The 23,775-nt window shown below is 43.0% G+C and overlaps 1 protein-coding gene across 1 annotated transcript; it reads left to right on the forward strand.

Annotated features, from left to right (window-relative positions):
- Positions 1-13,935: 13,935 nt before the first annotated feature.
- LOC131675421 (uncharacterized) lies at positions 13,936-15,054 on the forward strand. The gene has a single exon (XM_058954399.1). It carries the CDS (start codon positions 13,936-13,938, stop codon positions 15,052-15,054), a length of 1,119 nt encoding a protein of 372 aa, XP_058810382.1.
- The last annotated feature ends 8,721 nt before the right edge of the window (positions 15,055-23,775 follow it).

The raw sequence follows: 23,775 nt of genomic DNA on the forward strand, positions 1-23,775 counted from the left end.
GATTGCGCGAGCGCTTAGGAAGGTTTGAGCGGGTGGTAGCGCGACATCGTGAGGGGTACGCCCTCTGCTGGGAAAAAAACGAAATCACTTCGAACTTTTTACTTAAAAATTGTTAAGTTAATTCTAAAAAGGGCCGAAAGCGATAACTATTAGTAGGTCGAAGTGATTTCAGCTCGTTCGGAGTAATCAGGTGTTAACCTATTTCAGCCATAGTTTGGTGGATAAAGGGGGGTTGAAAGCACCTGAACGACGATAAAAGCAGAGAGCGCGACCCAAGCGTGCAGTCCAGAAAATATTAGCCAGGCGGAGCAAGCAAACAGCAGGCTCCGACCTCAGGTAGGATATTTTATAATATTATTAGGTAGTTTGCGGAGACTGCATGCGCTCATAATCTCACGCGTTTGTGCCTTATAAAAAGGAGGCATTAAGGGTAGTTACACTAAATAGTGTATACCCCGCTCATACCTTGGGAGATAGGAAGCGGTAGTGGTCGATTAGGTCGATAATTTCAAACCTCGACCGCATCCTACACCCGTGCGGAGGCAAGATGGCTCTGTTGTTAGCTCAAATCGACAATTGGGCATTAGAACTGACCTCCGCACAGCGCGAACGCTACTTGGCGGATTTAGAGCTGCGCAAGGATGGAAGTGTCATCCAGTAGGCGGCTAGACTTGGGAGATAGTTGCTAGGAGAATACATCGTCACGGATTTCGAAGAGACCATGCACAGTAAAGAGGTGGCGGGGCGCAGGAGGCAAGCGTGGCTCGACACAATCTGTGACGAGTTGGAAAACCACAGGGGAGACGAGAACAGCGACCATCCCCTGAGAATCATCAATAGGGGGGGAATATCCTGGACAGATATGTCAAGGACATTGGCCTGCCCGGATGAGGACTCTGAGGGTGAAGCCAGCCGCCAAGAAGAGGATGAGCTCATCTAGAAGGTCCTTCGCACCCAGGAGCAGGAGGAGGGGGAGAGGAGACGGGGTGATCCGGATCTCAGGTCGCAGGAATTCTGCACCCGTAAGGAACCTCAGGAGGAATTATCCTTGAGTGAAGCCTTCCGGGAAATAGAGTACCCGAAGGCAGGAGTCGACCGCAACCGCAAGCTGGTAGGTCGAATCCTAGAAACCCTTCAGACTCTGCAGGGAATACAGGTGTGTGCGGAGCACGAGGCACAGGACATGCGCCTACGAATACGAGAGCTGGAAGACGCAGTGCATGAAATGGCCAATGCTAGTCGTTCTTCTCAGTGCGACTCGGTTCAACCGCGCTCCAGACGTAATGTGGACTTTCAGAACACATTCATCTGTCACTACGATTATGGGATTCCAGGAAGCACACCGGCTCCTCTAAGACCACTACCCAGGACAAAGGACGTCACCACACCGGAAGTCCTCGAAAGAAGAGGAGGTGAAGAGGATCCGGAAGTTTATGGGAGATCCGCACCCGTTCGACAGAGGAGTCGAAGCGGATCATCTGGCACCGGACATCAGATATTCTCAGGGCTCTCCACAACCTGAGATGTTAGGAAAATTGTCCGCGGATGGAAATTGAGGTTTGCGGGCAGTAGGGCACAGAGCGTAGATACGTTTCTGTCGAGGTTGGAGGATCTGCGCGTAGGTGCAGGACTAACTGACGACGAAGTGCTTTGTTCCGTATCAGAGATCCTCGAAGGTAACGCGAGGACCTGGTACGATAACAACAAGTACCAGTGGCTCAGTTATGACGAGTTCGTCGCGGACGCTCGGGATTGGTTTGGCACAAGGACGCAACAGCAACAAAGGCTGTTGCAGGAAGCCCAGAACCGGTTCTCAAGATAGCCCGTGGCCTAGCGGTATGTTGGAGCAGAAGGCGATCGAACCTGATGCTAGCCCTCGGCAGAATAGAGGAGTGGTTATTCTGGAGGGACCAGATGGCCACATACAAATTGTGGAGGAGAGGGAAGACTCCAGCGAGAGCCTCTCCATACAACAAGCTCCTCTGCCGATAGGATCCACGAGTAGAAGCAAGCCCACCGTCGTCGCAGGAGCGGAAGGGAAAAAGCCGCTGAAAATCACGACGAAGGGAAGTAAAGAGGCGACTCGTGGATATGACCCTGAGGATGAGACCAGGTGGTGGTTGCGGGTAGACATAGGTGACTTTAAAATTAGAGCACTCTATGATACCGGCGCCTCATCCACGGTCATGGGTCAATTAGGGCTGAGATTGGCATCGGAGATGGGACTCGGATTGAATGTGACCACAGCGGGCGATGCAATGCTCGCTGATGGGCGCCCATGCCCTATAATTGGTCACGTGATGTTCCCCTTTAAAGTAGGAGGAATCACGAAGGAAATGAGAGTCGCCATTACGCCACTGCTCACGGACGACTGCTACGTAGGCGCGAACTTTATAAGAGAGTTCCGCGCAGTTTTGGATCCCGACGATGATGAATTATGGCTTAAGGATGCCCAGGTGAAAGTACCAATGGAAGTGGCTGGAATTGATGGTACGGCATTTCTCGCACCGGTAGGACTGTGGGAGGCCATGGAGACACAGCTGGAGGAAATAGAAGACCTCGTTAATGGATTGATTTCTGACGGAGGTCAGGCTTTAGGTTGTGCCATGGGGGTTGAGCACGAAATAGATGTTGGAAATGCTCGACCCATCAAACAGAAATACTACCCAGTCTCTGATAGAGTGCGAGAGGAAATGCACGCGCTGGTCAAAGATATGCTGGAAAAAGATGTAATCGAACCAGCGACCAGCGGATGGTCAAGTCCAATAGTAATGGTAAAGAAGGCTGATGGAAAATATAGGTTTTGCGTGAATTACCAAAAGGTAAATGCGATTACCAAACCTGATGCCTACCCTTTACCATATATGAACGACATCCTAAGACGGATAAGGGATGCAAAGTTCATATCTACTCTGAACTTGAGCAGTGCGTACCATCAAATTCCCCTAAAGGAAGAATCGCGTCCGATATCAGCGTTTACAGTACCTGGATTAGGGCACTTTCAATTCAAGAGAATGCCCTTCGGACTGTCATACGCAGGAGCGACATTCCAGAGGTTGATGGACAAGGTGATAAGCCCGGATATGGATCCATTCGCTTTTGCTTATCTTGACGACGTAATTGTGGTTTCGTCGTCCTTTCAAGGGGCATAAGCGGCACTTAGAAATGGTATTAAAGAGAATTCTAGGTGCGGGCCCAACCATCAACAAAGCCAAAAGTCACTTCTGCAAGACGGAAGTCAGGTACTTGGGAGTTCTTCTGAACCAGGACGGAGTAAGACCAGATCCAGAGAAAATACGACCGATATTGGAATATCCAACACCCCGGACTGTCAAACAGGTAAAGCGATTCATGGGAATGATCTCGTGGTATAGACGTTTTATACCCGACTTTGCCATGTTCGATGAACCTAGAAACCGCCTGACAAAGAAGAATGTACGTTTCTCTTCGGAGAAGGAGCAAGAGCGAGCTTTTACGAGGTTGCAGGAGGCGATGACTTCCGCCCCAATACTGCAATCTCCCGATCCTAAAGGTCAGTTTATACTGCCTTATAACTGATGCCAGTGACAGTGGGATCGGGGTAGTCTTCACGCAGGATGTTGATGGAGAAGAGCGTGTGATAGAATACGCCAGTCGATCACTCAACAGCGCTGAGAGAAATTATACGGTCTCCGAAAAAGAGTGCTTGGCAGTGGTATGGGCTATTGGAAAGTTCCGGTCGTACATTGAAGGGCATCACTTCAAGGTCATCACGGATCATAGTTGCCTGAAATGGCTCCACAATATGAGAAATCCTACGGGCAGACTAGCGCGATGGGCGCTAGCATTGCAAGGCAATGTCTTCGATATTGAATATCGAAGGGGGGATCTCAATGTGGTGCCAGACGCATTGTCTAGGGCCTATGAGGAGGAGGGGATTGAAGTGAGTGCCATAAATAGTCGGCCGGAGACCACTGACGCCTCGTATTTGCAACAACACCAGAAAGTATGCCAAGATCCACACTCTCACCCTACCTGGAAGGTAGTGGGAGGGAGGCTGTATCATTATCAGCCTGATGAGGACGGTGAAAGGTCCATCGATAACGACGAAGCGTGGAAGCTTGCGGTGCCTAGGGAGAAAAGGCACCAGGTGCTCCAGGAGGTCCATGATGCTCCTACAGCAGGACATCAAGGACGAGAGCGTACGTTTTCCAGGGCTAGGCGCTTGTACTACTGGCCTAAGATATATGATCAGGTCAGGGAGTACGTAAAGAGTTGCCCGGTATGTCAGCAATGCAAGGTCGGACAAAGAGCACCTTGCGGGCTGATGGGTCGTAGACAAGTGTCACGACCCTGGCAGGTGGTGGCCGGTGATATCACTGGTCCATTTCCCAAAAGCTCTCGAAGTTTGAGTACATCTTAGTCTTTGTAGACTTGTTTACTCGCTGGGTAGGGTATGTTGCAATACGCAAAGCCAATGAGAAGACAATCGCAAGGGAATTACACGAGAGGATTGTCACTAGGTTTGGCGCGCCAGAGGTATTCTTGTCGGATAATGGAACCGAATTCAAGAATCAGGAGGTCGATTTATACCTCCAGATGAACGGCATCCAGCGCGCCTTGACTACCGTGTATCATCCCCAAGCGAATCCCACAAAGCGAGTAAACAGGACACTCAAAACCATGACCACGTCTTACGTAAGCCGTGATCATAAGAGCTGGGATGAACACCTGTCAGAGTTCAACTTCGCGTTGAACTCGGCAACTCATAGCGCCACGGGATATAGTCCTGCGATGCTCATGTTTGGGAGTCAGCCGGTACCTCCTTTGACGTTCAAAAGAACCCAAGATCAGCAGGCCCTTGATTGTTCGGAGGATCAAGCTGTGGTAGATTGGGCTGAACATATGGAGAAGTTCCCTCATTTATGGGAGAGGGCCAACTCCAAGTCAAAGGAGGAAGCTGCGCGTCAGGTGGCTTATTATGACCGGAAGAGACGGCAACCGGAGTTTAAGGTCGGAGATTGGGTTTGAAAGAAGAACAGGATTTTCTCTTCGGCTGCCCAAGGCATTTCAGCCAAATTGGCGCCGAAATATGCCGGTCCGTACGTGATTGAAGAGATTTGTAGTTCCAACACGTACAGATTAGGCATACAGCTGGAGATCCTATCCGAGCTCTTCCATGCTAAAGACCTTAAACCGTACTACGGTCCGCGTGAGGATGAGGAAAGCGAGGAAGTCATCGATCCTCGCCGGCCGCAAAACAACCAGCCGTCTGAGGAGGCGAACGATTCCGCGAATGCGTGCGAAGATCCGGGAGGGGATTTACCAAGCGAGCGGATCGAATTAGCAGCCCCCACGGTTGTAGATAATAATCCCACCGAGACGTCGGATTTACCGGTATCTGCCCCAACCAAGAGAGGTCGAGGTCGACCTCGAAAGGTCCCAGAGACGGTCACCGATCCAGTAAGAGGCAACAACTCTCCCATGAAGGAAATAAGAGGGAGAGGTAGGCCTCGAAAGACCGTGCCCGTCGTGCAAAGGACGGTTGGGCCGATAAACCCGAACGGTAACCGACGAGGGCCAGGACGTTCCCGCATAGAATCGCGAGGAAACGTATAACTCGGTGGTCATCCGAGATTTTTTGTTTTGGATGTTATAGATGGACCGGAGAATCGTCGTCGAAGAGGAGACCTTCGAGGTGGTCACGCAGATGCTATGAGATCTGCAACTGGGCCCTGATGCGACTCAGTTAATTGAAGATCTGCGGAACTTCGCCGGGGTCCAGTTGGAGGGAACCACCCGAAGGGAGCGCCACAATGCTTCGGTGGCAGACGTTCTCCGGGACTCATCGTAAGTCGCCCCGAAGAAGGCTTCCCGGGACGCTACGACACAAACGGAAGACCAGGACAGTGTCGAGCGTCCCAAGTCCACAGTGGACCAGAGGCTGCAGACCCTCAAGTCCGGCGTACCCCAGACGTCGGACAGTGCGAGCCAGTGCCCAGGACCCAGGAAAACCTGTGGGGCATCGCACTGGGTCTGCAACCACCCCCGTATTCCGGGGCAACCTACTCTCCTCCTCGACTTTAGACATATACGTCTGGAGATTAACGAGGTGGAGAGTGCCTGGCGGTTCGTTCAAGAGCTCCAGTCTCAGGTGCAGGAACACCTGAGACGCTTCATGAGCCGCCAGGACGCAGAACAACTGCTCGGGGAGTGGGTAGAGATGGCTCAGCGCCAGAGGATCTACGGAGAAGCCCTGCTGCGTGTGGACAAGGGACAGGAGTTCCCCGCAGCGCTACCGGCGCCGGCTCAGGAGAAGAGAGCCCCGGGAGCTACTGGTGCTGGACCAATGCTCACGGTCCATGTGGACGGGCGTATGGCTCCAGATACCACAATCGTGATCAGGTCGCAAGATGGTCGTGCGACCGCCACGATGGGAGGCGTCACTATTACCACCTCCCAAGGAGCCAACGTCCAGCAGCCCCCTCTGACTGCTGAGCAGCCTACACAAGATCGGGAGGCTACTCAATCTCGATCGTAACTGAGGGGTTGCTACATCTGTGGGGAGCCTGGGGTGACCAACTCCCAGCGGTGCCCGAAGAAGGCTACACACTGGCGCTACCCGAAACATCAAGCGCCAGGTGTATCCAAACTATGATGTAGGCCCTGGAGGGCAATAAAATTAGCTAAAATAAAGAAGGGAGTTTGTTATTTGGTCCTTTTCCTTCTTTATTTTTTCAGGTTCCTGATGACGGAGAATCGCGGATTTTCGTCCTGCCCGGGTAGTCAGGGCTTGGAGTCTATTTAATTAATCGATCCGTTCGCGATTCTGCTTCTCGCGCGTTAGTTCTAACAATTAAGAGAAAGAGGGGGCGCGCGATCTTTTGAATAAGCAGTTACGCCTCAGCTGCTCACGCGAGTTTACCGCCGATTTGTTTTTCGCACTTAGTTTCGCCAAAATAAAGTTTCCTTGGGACAATTACGTGCGTTGTGTAACGATAGTATTGCAGCAGCAAGCAGCGGTGCAGAAGCAGCAGATTGCAGCAGATAAAGGGAGATCGAGGTACCGCAGCTGATTAATCGAGGGGCAGCGGCAGTTGATAATTTGCATCAACAATTACGGCTGATCACTGTAATTGCACCGCATGGTAGGTGCACCTTCCGTCATTATAAGCGATACAAAATACATTCGGTATTTTGTCTAATCGTGTTAGCGTTATTTTTTGTATTCGCGTCGAGCGTTAGTTCGCGGTAGAATTCAAATCTTCTCTCTCTCTCTTTCTCACCGAACATAGCTAATTGTAAAATCCTATTCGCATGCGTTAGTCTTTCGGCCCTACAAAGAAAAATTGAAAAAGGCTTAGGTTTTAATCCGATTACATCTAGGGGATTAAGAAGATTAGGAGTAAAGTCGCTCACACTTAAAACTCATCGAGTGTCACAAGACACGTGACTTAAGGTGAGTTCAACTCCGTTTGATAGAAGACAAATAGGATAAATCATTTGACGTTAAGGCGAATACACGTACTATCGTATGTGCTTAACGGAGCGGTGGTTAGCTCTGCATCGTGGGAGTTTGTTCTTAAATAAATTTTCCATTTTTCAGATAACCTCCCCCGTTACAATCTCTACATAAATGGAAGGAAAGATCACATCTATGAACAAAAATTTAACAAATATCGATATTCATTTTAAACATATGCATGCATACTATTATATTTATTTACAGCTGAAAATAATTTATTATAATAGTTGTTATTGAGCTTGATACTTTATAGTTTTTCTATAATTCATTAAGATCATGATGTATAGGTTTTGTAGCTTGCTGTGAAAAAAATCCTAGATCCATTTGATGCTTCGTACAAAATTGTGCAACATCACGAAAAACTACACATACTTTAGGTGTTACTGAGATCTCTAAAAGTTTATAACTCTTTAAAAATTCTTGAATATGAAAACAATCTTCAACGACATTTTGAAACTTTCTAAAGGCATCCACATAATCCATACACCCAGATAGACCCTCAATGTCATTTTCACACATCCGTTAGAGTTTTTAAATGTTATTTTGCAGAGCTTACGTGCATTTCCTTCAAATGAAAAGTAGCCACCATTATTACAATTTTTCTTAATGTGGCATTGGTGAGCCTATTTTATTGTAATGTCAGGATACTGTTTTTGCATATTACTGTATTATGTGTTAACTATCCCTGGCAACAGGTGTAATTCCGGAGGAGCAAGAATAATCAAATGCTCGTTATCTATCTATTGAATAAAACAAACATGGACTTATACAATTTTTAAACTTTTTCATTTTTTTCTTTACGCCTCCATTTTCACGCCAAGCGTTATTGTTATTAAAACAATTCGTTGTAGCTCTTAAAGTTCATAATTGCTTAGATTATCTTTTGTGACATCACTCATTTATTTTTAATTATTCCCACAAAATGTTCACATTATTGTAATTTTATCTGGAGCAAAAGCAATGACGAATATTTTCTTTAACCCACTATCCTTTGTGACGGTAAACGTCGAATTAGCGCTAATAGCCTAACCTAGTGGCTGCCTGCGGGGGACAGCACTTACCGATAGACGAAAAATGTAATGAGGGAATTCGGCACGCGACGGGGCGGAACGCGCGCGATTGAAAACGAACCATTGAAGGATTAGCCATCGACACGCTTAGCCGAAAGTGCAGAATCAGCTACCGATACGTTAGCCGGAGAGTCGAGGATCAGCATCCGATCGCTAAGCTGTGTGAAAGAGGTCGTCGTTATTCCCGAGCCATCCTGAGTGTCGAGACGAGCTGACCCGGATCTGCAGGAGCCGTGCTAGCCTGAAGGAGCTGAGTGCGTGCGAGCGTGCGAGAGTGTGCGAGTGAGGAGTTTCGCCATCGAGGGCGAAACCAAAACACGCGAGTTACCTCGACGCGATAAAGACAGACTTTGCCGCAACCGGAGTGCGAATTGGTTCTCCTGGTCTTCGTGCGACTGTTAAAAAGGTAAGCTGGCCAGCTTAATTTCGCGATCGCGATAGAATTGCTAAACGACTAATCTCTCGATTCGACAGAAAGCGTGTATGTAACATCTCGGTAAACAAAGAGCGGCGAGCGATCCGACACTGCATGTTGTTGTGGTGCGCGCGGCATGTAAACACAAACACGCGGGCCGAATACGATGTAATGTTAAGAGGTAATAAAAGTTCTCGTATGTGATATTAACAGTACTTTCGAAGTCTTTATTTCGTATTAGTAGATAGTTGGTTGACTGACACCCGTTCCCTCCTGCTCTCCGATTTTCGTATTAACCCATTAACGCCTGAACGGACGCTCGACGGACGCTTTTTTGAGCGACAGGTTTTATCTGTTTATAGGTATGAAAAAAATTTGGGAAAAACATTTTCTTATGTTAAATTTCATCAGCTTTCCGATCCTGTCATTTGTTTTTCGATGAAACGAAATCCCTAATCGTTATAAACAATTTATTGAAAAAAAACATGAAATTTCGAGTCAAATTTTTTTTTGTGTCGCCTGAAAAACATGGAAATCGTTCGCAACGAACCCCGGAAAGTGAATTTCCAGCGTCCATGATGTTTGAACTAAAAGTTGACATGGTTGTATTTGTTTAAATAATTTTTGGAATATCCAAAATGGCGACTGGAAGAAAAAATTCTGACTTCAAACTTGACGAATTTTTTTCTCGAAATCTATCGATTAAATCAGAAAATTCTTAAGAACAAAAAAGTCTTAAAATCGCTCAAAGAACACGACTAAATTTTTTCAGAATTTTTTTGGAAACTTTTCGAAATTTTATTTTTTAAAATTTAAAAAAGATACAAAAATTGATTTAAAAATTCTGAAAAAATTTGAGCGTGTTCTTTGAGCAATTTTAACTTTTTTTTTCTTGCGAATTTTTTGATTTAATCAATAGTTTTCGAGTAAAAAATTATTTTTCATAAATTTTGAATTACTTTATTTGGTGTCAACTGTGAAATAGCGAAATCCTTCGAATAAACCCCGGAAAGTAATTTTCTAGATTTCAAGAGTCCTAAAATATGTTATCCGTTAGGTAATATAAAAACATGAATACGTTATGAAATAATTATTGATTCACTGGTTCTAACAGTATAATTGAAATGATTTTCATATGAGTGAAAAAATTTTTATTTCCGATAATAAATGTGTGACACCCGCATTATGTCAGATCCCTACATATTATAAGGTAAATTTTTTCATTTATTTCTAAAATAATTTGCAAAAGAATAACATTGTAAATGCATAGATCATAAATCTGCAATCATAATTATTGCGATACGTAATTGTTGTAGAACACTTTTGTTTATCTTCTATTCAATTTTTTTTTTCTGAAACGGTAAGTATATTAATTTTTTATCATCATTATCAAGTGCAAAAGTATGTCACCTTCATCAAGATCAAAAAGACCAAAACAAAATTGTGATGACGTGTTTGAAATAGAAGAACTGGAAGATGGAACATCCCGATCTATTTTTCTACCTTCTAATGATTCGGGAAGTTCAGATAGCGAATCGGATTCAGAGCTGGATTTTTTTGTAGATAGTGCTGGGCAAGTTCCAAAACAGAGTTATAGTCAGATTCTCAATGAGTATGGTGATAACCAAAAGAAACTCGAGCCAAATCATGACTATGAATGGATAATAGGTGAAAAACGGTATCATGCGCCTTGTAATAAGTGTCTTCTTTCAGATGCTACGCGAACAAAATTGCAAAAACTGTCTGCTCTTCAATTATTTGAATTATTTTTCTCTCTTGAATTGCAAACTTATATTGTGGATAGTACACGCACTAACGGACTTGACATAACTTTGAATGTGTTACAAGTATTTTTGGGGATAGTCATCATTTCTATCGTCAACGGTCGAAAATTAGAGAGAGATTATTGGAGCACTAATCAACTTCTTCGTTGTGAACCAGTTGCATCAGCGATAAGTAGAGATGACTTTATAAAAATAAAACGTTATATAAAACTGAATAAACTTGAAGATGCTAATAATGAAGACAACGTTTGGAGAGTAAGAAACGTTTTGGAGATTTTTCGAAAAAACATAGCTCAGTTTGGTTTTTTTTGCACAGCATTGAGTATTGATGAGATGATGGTGAAATTCCATGGGAGGGCACCTGCTCTACAATTCATGCCCAACAAACCCGAAAGGTTTGGGATAAAAATGTGGGGTATCTGTAGCGTTGAAGGTTTCTTATTTGACTGTGACATATATTGTGGACAGGGCTCCAACATTTTTTCTGCGGATGGCAAAATGAAATTGGGTAAGTGTTCAATAGGTAGTCGTGTAGTAATGCTTATGATTAAAAAACTTCTTACTTCGGTCGGCCTAAAAAAAATAGTTGATTATCATCTTTACTTCGATAATTATTTTAGTAATCCCGATCTCCTGGTTCATCTGAAGAAATTGGGCTTGATGGCGACGGGCACCGTAAGAGCGGACAGAATCAAAGAAAAAAATAATTTAGAGAAAAAAGCTGAACGTGGTACTTACATTGTCAAATACGAAAAAAATTCTGGTATGAACTTTATAACTATTATGGACTCTAAGCCCGTTTCCATTATTTCGACAGCTGCAGGTGTTACTCCCTTACAATCAATCAGTCGTTACTCAAAAAAAAATCACAATAAAACTAACATATCGTTTCCAATGGCATTTTCTTTGTATAATCGAAACATGGGTGGAGTTGATCTTCACGATGCACACTGCAGCAATTTGCTTCCAGGTATTAGAGCTAAAAAGTGGACATGGGTAATGCTATGCCGTTTTATACAATCATCGATAACAAACGCAACAATATTATATAATTTATTACATAACACTAAGAAAGGAACTAAAGAGATTTCCTTGGAACTTGCAGCAAACTACCTTGCCAAAGCAAAAATTCATGAAAGTATTGTTGCTGATAGTAAGAGAAACTGTGAAAACATAAAAAATTGCGGTACAAGAACTCAAAAAATGTGTGTAACGTGTAATGTATACTCTTGTTCTAAGTGTTTTCCTATTTTTCATAAGTAAATGTTTAATGTAGTTTTTATAACTAAAAATGTTATTTAAAAAAAAATTTTTTTTAATTAAAAACAACAAACAAACAAAGTACAAAAAAACGAAACAAAAAAACAAAAGAACGAAAAAAAAACAAAAAAAACGAAAAAAAAACAAAATGACTCTGATTAACGTTCACCTCCTCGGGGTAGAGTCGGACAACGGCCATACTTTTGCCGGCTAAGAAACGTACAAAAAAAGATTTTGTAAAATAATTTTTTTTTTCTCGAAAACTATTGATTAAATAAAAAAATTCGCAGGAACAAAAAAGTTTTGAAATCGCTCAAAGAACACGCTCAAATTTTTTCAGAATTTTTAAATCAATTTTTGTTTTTTTTTTAAATTTAAAAAAATAAAATTTCGAAAAATTTCCAAAAAAATTCTGAAAAAATTTAGTCGTGTTCTTTGAGCGATTTTAAGACTTTTTTGTTTCTAAGAATTTTCTGATTTAATCGATAGATTTTGAGAAAAAAATTCGGCAAGTTTGAAGTCAGAATTTTTTCTTCCAGCCGCCATTTTGGATATTCCAAAAATTATTTAAACAAATACAACCATGTCAACTTTTATTTCAAACATCATGGACGCTGGAAATTCACTTTCCGGGGTTCGTTGCGAACGATTTCCATGTTTTTCAGGCGACACGAAAAAAAATTTGACTCGAAATTTCATGTTTTTTTTCAATAAATTGTTTATAACGATTAGGGATTTCGTTTAATCGAAAAACAAATGACAAGATCGGAAAGCTGATGAAATTTAACATAAGAAAATGTTTTTCCCAAATTTTTTTCATACATATGAACAGATAAAACCTGTCGCTCAAAAAAGCGTCCGTCGAGCGTCCGTTCAGGCGTTAATGGGTTAACATAGGTAATTACGTGCGCTCTTCGATACGATTACGCGGATAAATTTATTAAACGGCATACCCACCCCGTTACACCTTTTACTTTACAGAATTTTTTTATTTTTTTCATGAATACTATCTTTTGTTTTTAATGGCAATAATAAAGTTTATTTTGTGGAACCGCTGCCATCATCAATACCAATATTTAAATGAAAATCAAAAATGTTGCGACTTTCTATTATTTTTTTTACACATTACATTAAGTTGCTACAGACAACAGCATAGCTTAGCACTTTTTTTACTATATTATTTTGTATAATTTCAAAATCAAATAAATATAATCAAATTCAAAAATATGTAGCGTCCTCACCGACCGGACGCCTTGTGCCGCCAGAAGGCAGCACTCCCCAGTCTCGCCGCCATCCGCGCAAGCAAGCGCTCGTTCCGCGAGCGGACTGGGAGCATCACAGTCAGTTACCGCTCAGCGCCCTAGACGTGAACAGCTGTTCTTCGTCTTCTCCTTCAGTGCGCTCACCGGCAAGGCATTGTGCCTCGAGCTATTGCCTTGCCTCCGCGCTCTTCTGTGCCCACAGCTGTGGCCGTTCGCAACAAATGTCGCGCTCGTCAAGTGCTGTAAATCTAGTGTCTTAAGTAGTGTAAGCTAAGGTGTGAATAAAGTGATTTCACAAGATACGGCGCATTCTTTCCCTACTTCTCGACCTTTCATCAATCTTCGCTCGACGGCGAGAATCATTGGACGCAAGGCGCATAGAGGACCTTGGGTCCAGCACGAGGAGCTGGCAGCAGACAGGATTCAAACGACGTTCCCGTCAAGAGCTCCAGCATAACCAACTCTTACACTGGTGACCCCGAGCATTAATTAATTCGCAAGAGTCGTGCGATTCTCGTGGCGCATTCCGACCCAGCGTTTCCTCGCTCACCTGCAAGGTTAGTCATTCAAAACAAAACATTCCAGTGCTGGAATTCCTCAGCACAACGCTAAGCCATAACAGCTCTTGTAACCACCGCGAATGTCAAATATCAATAACGACATTCCAAGCCCTGGCCTTGAGCAGGAAGCATCAAACTCGAGACAACAAACGTTTGTTGACACGCCTCGCTGGGATCATTCGGTCGACCTTAACTCAACTTTAACTGAAGAGCATAATAATTTTTCGAACAGCTCACTCGAATGCACGCCTAATCCGTCAATTCCCCGAAATAATCTCCCGCTTCGCCATTCACTTCACCCGCAACTTGCTCCACCAGCTCGCACCTTAAAATTCGACGACGTCGACAAGATGTCAGCAGCAGACGAAGACGTCGCATCAGTCACCAAGTGCCGGCTTCCTGATTTTTGGCCAGGGAGAGCCAAGCTTTGGTTTTATAAAGTCGAAGCAGACTTCAACGTCGGTCGTATCAAGAGCGACGACTCAAAATTCAACCTTGTTATAAGAGCCCTAGACCATGTCGCCCTTGACGAAGTAGCTGACATCATTCGCAACCCTCCCGCTCAAAACAAATACGAGGCTCTCAAATCGCGAATCCTCGAACGCCTCGCGGACTCTGCCGAGAAACAGCTGGAGCAAATGCTCACCTGCATGCAACTCGGTGACAAAAAACCTTCACAACTTTACAGACAAATGGCCGAGCTAGCCGGAAACAACGCTACAGAAGACCTACTCAAAACCAGATGGCTCACTTTGCTGCCGCAACATGCCCGCAACACTTTAAAAATCTTCAAAGCTAAATGCACTCTGCAAGAACTCCTTGACGCAGCCGATGCAATTTTGGACTCCAACACGTCGCCAGCTACCCTCAGTATCGACGCCCCGTCTATCCTAGCAACGCATCATCGCGCGCCGGACTTCTCAGAAATAAGAACTTTACTTTCCGAACTAATTTCAGTGTCTCGTGAAATCCTCATCAGAGTAAGCAGCCCGCCCAGCTCTCCTACTGGAACCGCTCAGCACAACACTTCCGCCCAGCGTAGAAGTCGTTCGCAGTCCAGACCCAGGCCTCACGCTAACGGCATCTGCTACTACCACAACAGGTTCGGCGCTGCCGCCTCCAGGTGCAGTCTGCCATGCGCTTGGCTTAGCACCAATCCGCATCAGCGCCAGCCTCCACAGAGTAATTTAAACGGCTAACGCTGCTGCTCGACCGAGCACCCTGCAGCAGCCTCAGCTCCGCTCATCCTTCAAGCGCCAACTCCTGGTCAGAGAATCGTCTCCATGTGATGGACCTTTCCTCTGGCACGCGCTTTCTGGTCGACAGCGGATCCGTCGTTTCGACGCTGCCTCATTCAACCTACTCTTCTCTCCTGCCGTATGTCGGACCGACACTCGCTGCCGCTAACGGATCTTCCATCCAAACCTATGGACGTCACACAGCTCAAATTGACTTGGGACTAGATCGCAAGCTCGCTTGGTCTTTCATCGTAGCCGAAGTCAAAACGCCCATCTTAGGCGCTGACTTCCTCGCCTTCTACGGTCTCCTGCCGGACCTCAAGCGTCGGCGTCTCATCGACGAGTCCTCGCTACGCTCTATCCCAGGTGAAATCAAGAAATCTCCCGTCCATTCTATCTCTTTACTTTCTTCTCAGTCCTTGGCCTCTGCTGCGCACGAGAAAGCTGTTCTGGCACTCGTCGAGCAGCTTAGCAACCGCTTCGAGGCCACCGACAGCCTCAACCCAGGCCCTACGGCCGCAATCAGGCACCACATAGTAACGCTGGGACCGCCAGTCTTCTTCAGACCACGCCGGCTTCTAGGAGAAAAGCTCAAGGCCGCTAAGTCCGAACTCACTCAGCTGCAACAGCTCGGAATTGTAAGGCCCTCCAAAAGCCCTTACGCCAGCCCGCTGCACATCGTCAAAGCCACCCACTCCAAGTTTCGAGTAACAGGCGACTACCGAAACCTCAACGCGCAGACTCTGCCAGACCGGTACTCGATACCTCGCATCATCGACTTACTACTGCAACTCCACGGTAAACGCATCTTCTCGACCATCGATCTAAAACGGGCATACTTCCAGATCCCAGTCGCAGAGGAGGACGTGCCTAAAACCGCAGTCACTACGCCTTTTGGATTATTTGAATTCTTAGGAATGCCCCTCGGGCTCAAGAATGCCTCTCAAACGTTCCAACGCTACATGCACAGCATCCTGGGACATATGGACTTCGTTGCCGTCTATCTAGACGACCTGCTAATCGCTTCCTCCAACTATGAAGAGCACCTCAAGCACCTTCGCGCAGTCTTCGACGCTCTGCTCTCCAGCAAGCTCCGTATAAATTGGCTCAAATGCACCTTTGCTAAGAAGGAAGTCTCCTTCCTAGGGTTTACAGTCAACGCTGATGGTTTCAAGCCGCCTGCAGCCAAAGTCGACACAATCATCAACTACCCCAAGCCGCACACAGTGCATCAACTCAAGCGCTTTCTCGGCGCCATAAACTATTTCCGCCATCACATGAAGCACGCAGCCCAGCATCAAGCCCTACTAAACGACCAACTTCAAAATGCCAAGAAAAAGGACAGGCGTCCCATCTCTTGGACCCCCCAGCTTGAGGAGGCTTTTGAGGCCACAAAGTCCGCCTTAGCAAACGCCACCTCATCAAGCTTCCTAGACCCGGAAGCCCAGTTATTCCTCATCACCGACGCTTCTTCTTCAGCCCTCGGCGCCTCACTAGAGCAGCTCGTCAACGGGAAACCCGCCCCACTCGGCTTCTTCTCCAGAAAGTTCTCGCCAGCGGAACAGAAGTACAGCCCTTACGATCGCGAACTGCTAGCTATCTTCGCGTCACTCAAACACTTCGCTCACATAGTCGAAGGAAGAAACCTCACAATCTGCACAGACCACAAACCTCTCATCAAGGCCTTTCAACAACGGCCCGAAAAAGCTTCTCCACGCCAGCTGCATCACTTGGATTTCATCGGCCAGTTCAGCACTAACATCATACACATTCCAGGCAATGAAAACTGTGTCGCAGACGCCCTTTCGCGCATCTGCACCATCACTATGCCCACGAAGCTCGACGCCAAAACAATCTCTGAGGCTCAGGCAGACCCAGAAGCCGCTATTTCCGAAGCAGATTCAACTTCTCTGAAGCTCCAGTCGCTGAACATCGAAGGGAACAGCGTTCTCTGTGACGTCGCAACGGGCACTGTCCGCCCATACTTGCCTCTCTCTCTGCGCAAGTTAGCCTTCGACGTTGTCCACGCTCCTTCGCATCCAAGCGGCCGAGAAACCTGCAGACAAATCAAGGAACGCTTTGTCTGGCCAGGCATGAAGAAAGACACCCTGCGCTGGGCACGGGAGTGCATTCCTTGTCAACGCTCCAAAATTCACCGTCACACACGGAACCAACCAAACCACATCGAGGTACCCGAGGCGCGCTTCAGTCACCTCCACCTCGACATTATCACCATGCCGCTGGTAAGAGAACACAGATATTGTTTAACCATCATAGACCGTTTCTCTCGTTGGCCACACGCAATTCCGCTGAAGGACACATCCGCGGAGACAATTGCAGCAGCCTTTTACAGAGATTGGATCGCCATTTTCGGTACTCCACTTACAATCACAACCGATCAGGGTCCGCAGTTTGAGTCTGCCCTCTTCTCAGCATTAGCTCAACTTTTAGGTTCTTCCCGCATCAGGACAACACCCTACCACCCCCAAGCAAACGGAATGGTAGAAAGGTGGCATCGCACGCTAAAAGCAGCGCTGACCTGTCACTCCACAGCGCCTTGGTTGGACATCCTCCCAACCGTTCTACTGGGTCTACGCACAGCCTTCAAGACGGACCTCGGAGCCTCGCCTTCGGACCTCCTCTTCGGTACCTCACTAAGAGTGCCAGGAGGATTCTTCGTCAAAGACGACCGGCCAATCTCCCACAGCTCTTTTCTCGACGCTTTACGTGAACACTTCCGTGCAGTGCAGCCTACGCCCACCGCACACCACATCAAGACCAGAGTCTTCATGCACCAGGATCTTCGAACCTGTTCTCATGTCTTCAAACGCGTGGCCCCAATCCAGCCACCACTCTCCCCTTCTTACACAGGTCCTCACAGAGTCATCAAGAGACTCGACGACTCCAGGTACACCATCGACGTGGACGGCAGACCAGCAACGGTCTCCACTTCACTTCTAGTAGCAGGCTACACAGCGGATGATCTACCGCAGCCAGCAGCCGCACCAACCAAGCGCGTCCATTTCGCGCCTACGGAACCTCCAACCCGCTCACAATCACAACAAGGGTCGCCCTCAGACCAGGCAACCTCCAGGGGGGGAGTGGCTGTAGCGTCCTCACCGACCGGACGCCTTGTGCCGCCAGAAGGCAGCACTCCCCAGTCTCGCCGCCATCCGCGCAAGCAAGCGCTCGTTCCGCGAGCGGACTGGGAGCATCACAGTCAGTTACCGCTCAGCGCCCTAGACGTGAACAGCTGTTCTTCGTCTTCTCCTTCAGTGCGCTCACCGGCAAGGCATTGTGCCTCGAGCTATTGCCTTGCCTCCGCGCTCTTCTGTGCCCACAGCTGTGGCCGTTCGCAACAAATGTCGCGCTCGTCAAGTGCTGTAAATCTAGTGTCTTAAGTAGTGTAAGCTAAGGTGTGAATAAAGTGATTTCACAAGATACGGCGCATTCTTTCCCTACTTCTCGACCTTTCATCAATCTTCGCTCGACGGCGAGAATCATTGGACGCAAGGCGCATAGAGGACCTTGGGTCCAGCACGAGGAGCTGGCAGCAGACAGGATTCAAACGACGTTCCCGCCAAGAGCTCCAGCATAACCAACTCTTACAAATATATCCAAGTCGTGAGATTTTTGAACGATTGCTTCACGAGCATGCGGTTCTATAATATAATATTTTGAGAGCATGTTTTATGACGTATGAATGATGAAAACTTATGGAGCTGTCGATCTGATAAATTCGCATCAGTTTTCAAATCAATGAAATCATTCGATGATATTTCATGAACTTTTTTTGTTCTAGATTAACAATAATATTTGTTACGATAGGGGTACTTCAACATTTGTATTTCTAGATTAGACTGCCAATTCATCATTGACTATTTTTCTTTTCGATAATTTAGATGTTAAATATTCAGATAGTTTTAGCTTTTCAATTCTTTTATTAATATTTTCTAGTAATGGAGTTGAATTGCACTTATGTCTTACACCTTTAGCTATCACAGTAAAAAACTTTGAACAACTTTTTTAGTTCTCTAACAGTTTTGACGATGTATTTCTTTTACTGTTAAATTTCTCGATATGTCCTTGTCTAGATCTGATTTCGATACATCCGATCGAGTGCACTCACAATCCGATTCATTGTCACAATCAGCTTTCATTTGCATTAGCTCTCGCAATGTTTAGCCAACAGGCATCACACACTACAAAAAGTAAGCATGAATTATTTTCATTGAAATTTGGGAATAAATTTTTTATATTACTTCCGATTTTACCCGTAATTTTATAATACTTTCTTTTTGGTTTCTTTTCGCACATTAAACACATACTAAATCTACTTTGTTCATGAGTTCTAGCCAAATTCTTTTGAATCTGTATATTTTCCAATTTATTTTTAATTAGATTTTGTGTATTATATTAATAAGCTATTATAAAATGTTCAATTTGAACTTTCATAAATTGGAGAGTATATTAATAGATTGTGTTGATGTTAATATTTAAATTTCTTAAAGATACATAATAATATTTTACATTTTTGATTATAATTATTTACATATTTCAATATGACTAACACTCTTTTATATTTTCAATATACAGTACTGCTCAATGACATTTGCCATCCTGTTGACTAAAAACCTAACACTTTAAAGTTTTATATCTCGACTTAGGGTAGTTGTCAAAAACCCTGTAGGTACTCATTTTGTAGGGTTTTCCAAAACTATGACGTTAGAAGTAAAATATGAAATTGATTTTTTTTGCCAACTTTGATGCGATATAATTTAAAAGGAAGTGATGAAAGGTAAAATCTGTCTTTACCGTTTGAAAACTTGTTCCAAATGCTACAAAATCCATGTCTGAGAAATTTTTTTCATACTTTTTTTGAGCTTTATCGTATTTTATTAAAAAACACATGTTACGAATCAAATCGTTATATCTCAGACAACATACTCTTTACAAAAAAACTCTGAAGAAAAAAGTTGTTACATATTGATCAGAAAAAAAATATTTATAAGCTTATAAAACGATGAGAAAAAAATTTTTTTTTTTTCATTTTTTTTTGGTTTGGAATTTTTTACATTTTTGAAAAAAAAATACATTGAAAACTTAATTATTAAGGTAAATAAGTAATGAGATGTAAAAAGATGAATTTTTAACTATAGATATTTGTAATAAAGAAGTATACAAATAAATACAATATACAAATAAATTGAATATAGTCATACAAGTACTCTAAGTCGAGATATGAAACATTAATGTGTTGGGTGGCAAATGTCCTTTAGCTTTTACCATAAATATAACGTTCATTTACTTTTTTGGAATATATATATATATATATATATATATATATATATATATATATATATATATATATATATATATATATATATATATATATATACACACACACACACACACGCACACAAACATATTCAATTTTTCATTACAATTTGATTACATATTACAGTACAAAAATTATTTAAGATCTACGCACTCATGATAGCTTTTCTTATTATTAACTTAACTTTTATATAAACTTACATTTAAATGTGTTCAATAATTAGGTACAAAGGCAATAAATTAAAATTTACATTTCTTTGCTCCATTAATAGCTGGAATTAGATTATTTTAAATTCTTTAACTTTTTTCCGATTTAAACATTTTTCTTTTCTTTTCTAATTTTTGATTCTATTCTTATATATTTACATTACACACACACACACACACACACAAACAAACGCACACACACACATACACACACACACACGCACAAATATGTATATACAACTATAATATTTTTTAATAATATTTGTTAGGGAAATTAGATTTTGAAGATGAGTATTCTCTGTCATTATTGAATCGAAAAAGAAAGTCTTTCCTTTCGGAAAATGAAGAAACGATTGATTCATGTATAAGTGATTTACCAATCTGTGATACTAAACTCTTCTGACAATTGTATAGTTACATTGTACAATCATGAAATAGTAATGCAGACACAAAATGTATTAAAAAATAAATGTAAAGATAAATCAAAAAGTATTTCTAATCCCGAAAGTACTGGATGTTCTGAAGAGCAAAGCGAATTAGAAGAATCCTATTTTTCTTTAAAAATACATATTACATTTTTGAAACAAGATTTGGAGTATTTTACCGTGCAACTTTTATTTGCACTAGATTGAGCTTCGTTCATGAAACCGACCTCATAGAGGACCTTATAAGGAACAATGGTGAACCATGAATTCATCGAGATACATGGAAAACCATAAAACACGATAAAATACCATGAAATACCATAAGGTACAATGGAATACAATGAATCCATCAAGATGCGTTGAACACCATAAAACCATTGGAAGCTCGTGGATAGATCCACGAATCCATCAAATTTCGTGAAACATCATAAAACTCCTTAAAACACCATAAAACACCGTGGAATCGCATTAAGTACCAAGTAGAATGAGAAGAACGATAGATCCGTCGAGATGTGCGAAACACCAGAAAACACCATAAAACACCTTACAAACTTATAGGGAATCATGGAGAATCAGAAAACCATTAAGATACATAACCACCATTGAATACCATAAAACAACATACAACACCATGGAAACTCATGGAGAACCATAAAGAACCATAAATCCATCGTGATCCGTGGAACACCATTAAACGCTTTAAAAGAAGGATATAGAATATAATAGATATAGATTTCTTAATAAAATACTTTGCAATCTCATGGGGAGCCATGGAGAATCAGGAATTCATCGAGATTCGTAGAACACCATAGAACATCATTAACATCATGGACATCCATGGAGTACATGAGAAACCATGAAAAACTATGAATCCATCGAGATCAGTGAAACACCATAAAACACTATAAAACACTATAAAATGCTATAAAACACCATAAAACACTATGGAAACCCATGGAGTCATAAAGTATTATGCATATCGTCCATTCGTCCGTCTCCTTGATCATAATTTGATTTTTCCACAACGGTTTCCACATATTATGTATTTTTTCATCACAAGTATATTAAAAAACAATTAATTTAGTTTTAGAGAAAAATGTTAACGTAAATAACGTACGAAATAACGTAATATACACCAAATTATACAACTAGAAAGAATTATTATATCATCAACTGTAAGTGGTTGTTGTGTCATTATACATTGTTATTATTGACTACATCATCAATTATTTTGTACGTGAGTAGTAGACGTAAAATACGTAAAAGACGTACAGGCGTATAAAAATAAAACAAAGCGTTAGAAGAATCTTAAAATGGCGGAAAAGCAACATTACTCAAAACTTCAAACTCAAATAACTTTCTCAAATCCAAAGTTATCGAAGTAAATCTTTTTTTGGATAATAGAAGAGAATATAGACTTTTTAAACTATATACCACATTAGGAAATCGATATGTAGAAGCATGAAAAAATAGGTATATTCTGTTCGACAAATCTGACTTTCCTCTATTTTACTGTATAGTCCGGCCAACAGTCGTTGTGGCCGCTTCGTGCCTACTCACCTATGGCTCTCGGCCGCGACCCTTGAAAAAGAGAATAGTGAACAGATGAATGATTTGTTTGCATCATTCGAACTAAAGAAAAGATATACACAGGAGTTAGATGAGAGAATCTTGTGACATTTCACACTTTTTTTCTTTCTTTCTGACTCATGGCTGAAAACCCACCCTAATACTGCGGTAGTATTACTTCAGGGTGAAACCACTTTTAAGATGACCAGGAATTTTTTTTTGCTCCGAATATTGATAGTTGCTATCTTGCTTGACCCTCGTCTCTGTGTTGTTTATATAAGATCAGGATATCGGCATTGCGGTCCCGATGAACTGGTTCTGGACCAACCGCCTCCTCTCCAGTTTGGCTAGAAAAACGACAACCGTGATTTTTACCTCTTTGCCGTAGCCGCGTAGACAAAGCTATTAATGACCAGCGCTGGTATCATGCTCGCCTCTATGGTGTAACGCTTCAATTCATATTACTATTCAAACGCGTATAATTTTTTTAATATATTTGTTCTTAACCTGAATTTAAAAAGAATTTGAACTCATTCATATATCATCAATTAATTGTTAGTCGAAAATAAAAAAACTAAATCTTTATATAAACACGCGAATGTGATGATGATGATTGTATGAATAATGAAAAGCTACTAGCAGTTGCTCTAAAATAATATTTCGGAGCAATAACTAGTTACAGTGGGCCGTATGACCAATTATTTCTATCCTCACCGCAGGAAAATAGACCATACAGTATCAGAATATTAATAAAATGTCACTTTCCCCATTGTTAATTACGCGAATATAATTATTTAATAATAATCTTAGAAGGATACTGTCTCTCAGATAGAAATAATTATCCGGAGATGATCTAAAATAAAATGAAGGGCAAGGTTCTGAATCGACAATTAGAGAAATAGAATTGTTAAATACTGTTGCCAGTCATTTATTCAACCTCAGCCCAACTACATGAGTGCTGTTCAGATCAATGCTGATCAAAACGACGCGCGTCGGCCTATTTATATATAGTAACGGAGTGCGAATCTTACCCCACTACTTCAGTTACAAGTATCTTTGTTTTTGCACATCGAAAATTTAGAGCGCCGTTTTGCTTATGAACTCTCGCAATTTTCCATGTATTTCGCTTTAATATTTACTTCCG

Source organism: Phymastichus coffea, unplaced genomic scaffold (assembly GCF_024137745.1).
Source record: "Phymastichus coffea isolate CEN01 unplaced genomic scaffold, Cenicafe_Pcof_1.1 PCOF00020, whole genome shotgun sequence".
NCBI lineage: Eukaryota > Metazoa > Arthropoda > Insecta > Hymenoptera > Eulophidae > Phymastichus > Phymastichus coffea.

Coding starts and splice junctions, on each gene's coding strand:
- LOC131675421 (XM_058954399.1), top strand. CDS start 13,936: ATGTCAAATATCAATAACGACATTCCAAGCCCTGGCCTTGAGCAGGAA.